This window comes from Alosa pseudoharengus, unplaced genomic scaffold (genome assembly GCF_046254945.1).
Source record: "Alosa pseudoharengus isolate Yale_2024_CS ecotype anadromous, Long Island Sound unplaced genomic scaffold, YU_APseudo_1.1 YU_APseudo_1.1_scf_2, whole genome shotgun sequence".
Classification (NCBI taxonomy): Eukaryota; Metazoa; Chordata; class Actinopteri; order Clupeiformes; family Clupeidae; genus Alosa; species Alosa pseudoharengus.
Window position 1 is genome coordinate 45,594,672 of NW_027468663.1, and position 5,990 is coordinate 45,600,661.

Below are 5,990 nucleotides of genomic sequence, written 5' to 3' on the forward strand. Positions count from 1 at the left end.
CCTGCCTGACGGCCCACGCTGCTTGTAACAAACTAGAACATGTAGCGCAACTTTTTTTTCCCGAACGGACGGAATATGGTTACATACTGTAATATGTTTATTAATGGGATAAGAAAGATGCAGATCTGTTCCAGAATCACTGTTTATCGTATTTAATGACATAACATTGCTATAGCTTTGTAATAGGTTTTGATGAAAGTGGCATAGCTTCTCTGCTATACTAACTATTCGACCATGATAATCTATTTACCAAATGGGGGTTAGGAAAACCACACAATAAATTCCGTGCATCAAAGCAGACTGGAACTTTCATGTCTAGTAGTATTCATGCACGCCAGCTGTTTACTGTCTTTAAAGCACCAGGTGCGTCTGTCTAATTCTCAAACAGCAGAATGCTTAAATGCTATGTTAAGCTACAAGTAGGCCTAGGTCAATGTATAACATTAGCCATTAGCTTGGGATGTTTTTACAGTAAGCATTGGTAGTTGTGAAAGCAGCTGCATCCCTTCTAAATATCAAAATATGGAAATGCTAACATATCTTTTCTTTCTCCCTCAAGGTGCTTTGCTTAAATTTCTCAGCCCTCAGGCTCTTCCTAAGGATACCTCCACTGATGAAGATGGCCTGAATGGTTAATCCTGTGTGTGTGTGTGTGTGTGTATACTTGTATTTATGTTGGATTTTTAAATTGCTATACAACCTGCACTTTTTATAGTTTGAACAATGCATCCTTTTTCTGCATAAGATGGCAGTGTTGAAAAATGTTAATGTGAGTGTGTGTGTGTGTGTGTTTAAGTATGTTGGCTTAAGTTATTGTACACTTCTTTACATTTATATTGGATTTTATGGTATGGTGGTGTTTTTGCACATGTTCAAATGTTCAAAATGTTCAAAACTAATGCACAGTATATATATGCAACTGCAGTATTTGCACTGTCAACATTTTGTATTTATATAAACTGTGGGTGAACTTAAACTGTATGGCTATGCGGTGATTCCTGTAGGCTTTGCGTGCGGTGGGGGGGGGGCCTCCATGTCCATTTTGCTTGGGCCTCCCAAATTCCTTGAAACGGCCCTGCCGAATTCATTAACAACGGAAGCGATCCCAGATGGATGTGAGTGGAGCTAGGCGGAGCTAGGCAGAGCTAAGTGGAACGAAAGTCAACTGGCGAGAGTGAGGTTATGTTTCTACCACATTGTCTTACAACCTTTAGCCATGTGGCAGTGTCATTTTCAGTCAGAACAAACATATTGGTCAACTTTAAATCAATACTTGCCAGGGGTATGAATAATTTTGTTCTTAACTGTATATACTGTATATAAAAAGAAAATACGTTTCTTGATCTAATGGTGTTGTAATATATAACAAGGAACATGTGAATATATAATGTATTAGATTAATTCATTATTGCAGCAAGGCTCTGTGAAAAGCAAATGTACTGTAGTTGTAAGCAGCAGTGTAAGGTGTTAAGCGTCAGTTTTCTGTCTCATGTAGCAGGGTTGCACAAGAGGAGGAGTCATGCAGACGGAGTGTGATGTATAGGAGGGATGTTTTAGTTACAGTTGTCATATGTTCATGTCTATACCAGTGGTTCCAGCCTAGTTGTAAATTATGCTATTTCTTCTGTTTCTAGTTTTAATGTCCACAGGTACTGTATGCTTGCTGTTACTTAGCTAGCTCATGCACTGTAATAATATGCATTGCAATATGATGAACCTACTCCTGAGTATTTCATTGTAATAAAAATCCATTACTTTTTCAGGTAACAGTTTACAAGATGATATCACTCCAGCCTCCAGAGAACTTCTTGTCTCAGAAGATGAAACAGCTTCTCTCTCCTGCACATACAGTGTTGCTGTGGACAGACTGCTATGGTATCGACAGAATCCAGGATCTAAACCAGAATTCATCATTCTCTTGTGGGAATCCAATGAAATCAAGGTTGAATCAACTCCTCCTCATCCTCGTGCCTCTGCTAAAGTGTATAAAGACTCTAAACAGGTTCATCTGAATATCTCATCTGCTGAAGTCTCAGACTCTGCTGTCTACTACTGCGCTCTGCAGCCCACAATGACAGAAAACCCAGCTGCACTGAACAAAAACCCTCCCACAAGGGCAGAGACAATCTGCTTTTTTCAATTATTCATAGTCTTAAAGATCTGAATTTATTCCTCAATTATAGGCTACTTTATTTTGTGATAAATAAACGACTTCATGCTGCTGATATTCATGTTAAATCAAAATAACAGTTTTGAGTTAAAATACTGATGTTGATTAAACATTGGACATTCATAGTCAAAGACACAATATGAGAAATAATCTATGAGATAAAAATATGTTGTTGTACAATACTGAATTTGAAAGCACAAAGTTGGACTCAGAGTGGAAAAACCTACAGTATAGGTTGAATTCATAAGTTGATAGCCAAATGCTGAAATTGTATGATCAATAATTATTAAATATGTTTCCAGATTATTTATGAACTCAACCCCTATCAGCTTTCCTCTTGGAAGTGGAGTGGTTAACAGAAACTGGGAATTATCAGGCATATACAAAATATATCTGTCAAAATCTGTCTTTCAATGAAGTTCCATAGCAATAAGAGAACCAACTGCTCGCGGAATGATATGAAAGACGTGAATCAGAAGCACAAAACCTGATGGCATTGACAGGGCTCATTATATGTGAATTGAACTTTCTGCAGCTGTGTACGTTTTAGTAATTGGTATCCTCATATTCATTTAGATGATATATGTTTGTGTGAAGGAAAGATAGACATGTTAACATGTCGGCAAACTTTTACCAGTGACACTCACTCAGAGTGGTGTTTGTAAGGTTTTGCATGACCTTTAGGTAAGTAGCTCATAGTTTTAGACCAAAATTATAGTGCTTTAAAGCACCAGGACAGTTTCTGTTCTTTTTTTTAAATGAAGTAAGAATGAGTGTGTACATCTACCTGTTTACTGAGTTGAAATGTAATGTCAGGGCAAATTAATTGTGTGTCTCTGTGTGTGTTATGTAAAAGATGGTGGCAATATAGGATTAGTTTGAGTATTGATTTATTGTACATCAGTGGGCATGATTATACTTCATCAGTTGAAATCATTATGAATTTATTCCAAGTAAAAGGTGAATGATATGTTAATTATGCCACATTACTTTGAAGCTTTTACAAAAATATAAGATAGACACTGGTCCAGTGACTCACCCAGATCACGTGTTTCCAAGTAAGATGGGCGGAGTTCAATATGTGACAACCGGTGAGAGAAAAGACTAGGGAAAGACAGTTTGCAGATAGTTTTGTACTCTCTGCTGTAGTCTACTGATAACAAAGAGAAGCTTAGAGAAAGCATGATTCTTTGGGTTGGAAAAAGTTTTATACTTGTCTTTTGCATACTTGGTAAGACATAAACTAGTGCTGATAACTTCTTTCTCCGTTTATAAATATCTAATTATTTTCAGTGCTTGAGCTCTTAGTTGTGTTCTGAGCTAAAGTTATTTTATTTTTTTAGAATGCAGAGGACAGGACACTGTTAATCAGACTCAAAGGGGGGTGATTCATGTTGAAGGAAGATCAGTGACTCTCAAATGTGAATACACAACAACTAGATCACAACAGGAGCTCTACTGGTACATACAAAGATCAAAGGACTTCCCCAAACTTATTCTCAAAAGAGATCATTTGGGAATTGGGGAAAATGGCACAGAGTTCAATGAGAGATTTCACTCTGAACTAGATTTCTCCTCAAAATCAGTTCCTCTGACCATCCAGAATCTGCAAGTGTCTGACTCTGCTGTGTACTACTGTGCTCTGAAGCCCACAGTGACAGCTGCACACTCAGTGCATGTACAAAAACTACAGATTTCACACAAGCATCCTTCCTTTGTCCTCTACACAATATCATAATGGATTAGCCTAACTCTAATCCTAAACTTACCCAAGTACAACAATGCCCTTACATCCAGGGTCACTTGTCCCATTTACATGAATGACATTATTATATATAAAAGATACACATGATATATGGGTTTGTAAAAATCATCCACACACCACCACAATGGTTTCCATGCAAAGATGTCCGATCAGGAAGTGCAAGCAGCAGCTCAGATCCACGATTTACCTCTAATGCTGGTGAAACATTTACTGAATTCATCATTAAAGATCTGACACTGCAGACACAGCTCTCTACTGTGCTACAGGCAGCCCAGTGATACAAAGTCTTTGAAGTTTGTTGTGATTAAACCTGCTGTTAGCACTGAAGACGCTGAATGTTAGCTTCCACTGACTGTGCTGTTGAAAATACAGATTAAAGATTGCTTGTTTTTGCATTGGTGAAAATTGAATTTCCAAAATTTGCAGTAGTCTATAATGCTGACTGTCTTGAATCCATGTGAATCATTCTAAATATTTTAAATACATTTCAGTCACAAACCATGAGTGATTATGAAGAGAGTATTAATAAATCAGAATATTGGCATGTTCTGTTTTAACCTAATAAAACATTTTTAACATTTCATTCCACTTGTACAATGGCCCTTTACACCTCTGTTAAAACATGACAAGATAATCTACAGTGTACTGTCATCACTGTTCTGGAGTTTCACACTGTGTCTCTAAAGCTGTGTTTCTCGAACCACCTAACTCCCTAATATCCTAAAGGAAAAAGCAATAGGTCTACTTCAACAGTATATTTCACAATATGCGCTAAACCATTTCCATTAGATCTTTGCACTTTGCTTGTGTGTTAGAAGGTTAATTTGAATTTATTTTAACTAACCCTGTCTGGACTTGCTATGTTTCTAGCAACCTGATTAGTATGCTTATTCTTTCTCTTTCATTGATCACATAGACATATATTCAAAGTGAAATCTGGCATAGCTATATAGGCATTGTCACAAAACTCAGCTTGTTGAAGTCTGTGAGGACCTTCAAACAGACAATTCAAATAATACTGTTTGTATACATACTGTACATAACTCATATACCCTCACAGCTTTGCTTTGGTTTCAGGCAGTTAAAGAAACACTGATATAAAATCTGATATTTACCACATCTGCTCACACACAACCACTGGTCCGCAGACCACAGTTTGAGAAACACTGCTCTAAAGTGAGCATTCAAGAGGAGGAGCTTACGTGACATATTTCCTAAAATCATCTTTTCACACCAGAGGAGGAGAAGTTGTCCAACCTGCACCTTGCTGTGCTGCAAATACTCTTGATTCACTATGCTACTCTATTCCGTTTTATTCTTCACAGCCATCACAGGTAAAAAAAAAACATTTAGCATTTACATGGATTTGTAACTCATGAGAAATGTGTTTACTCTTCCGTATAAACAGCATTAAAACATTGCCATAGGCTACTACTATATACTTAATTGTACATGTAATGATGTGTTTTTTCATGTTTGATAGGACAAATCAGTGGGGATGGCATTACACCAAGCAAGGCTGAGGTCTCTGCTGTACAGGGATCTGTTGTAATTCTATCTTGCAATTATTCTTCTTCTTCAAATGCACCAACTCTGCAGTGGTATCTACAATATCCACAATCAGCTCCCCAGTACCTTCTAAGTATTTACAGTACTGAGAAAAATCATTCCTCAGATAAGGACCATCGTCTTTCTGGGAGAATGACTAAAGATAAAGTCTATCTGGATCTCTCCCCTGCTGAACTCTCAGACTCTGCTCTCTACTACTGTGCCCTGAGGCCCACAGTGTCTGACAAACACACATCCTCATACAAAAACCTAAATAAAGGATGAAGCCTGTCCTTTTTTGTTAACAGTTATGCATGGCATGTTGCTGTATGGAATATGTTGTTACCTTATGTTACAAAAGGTCTTATCAGCAGTGAATGAAGCTACACCTCATATAAACCTCACATCTAATTATATGCTCCATTTACTGGTGAACAGATTCATATGTATTCATTCATTTAGCATGGAAGAAAATGACAACACAGAATAGTAACTTACTGTAAACTC

At 37.3% G+C, this 5,990-nt stretch overlaps 1 gene segment (V, D, J or C); it reads left to right on the forward strand.

Moving 5' to 3' along the window:
• Nucleotides 1-3,233: 3,233 nt before the first annotated feature.
• On the forward strand, nucleotides 3,234-3,908 carry LOC143133543 (T cell receptor alpha variable 18-like). The segment is given in 2 exon segments: nucleotides 3,234-3,261; nucleotides 3,514-3,908. Coding segments are annotated over 2 exon segments (423 nt in total).
• The last annotated feature ends 2,082 nt before the right edge of the window (nucleotides 3,909-5,990 follow it).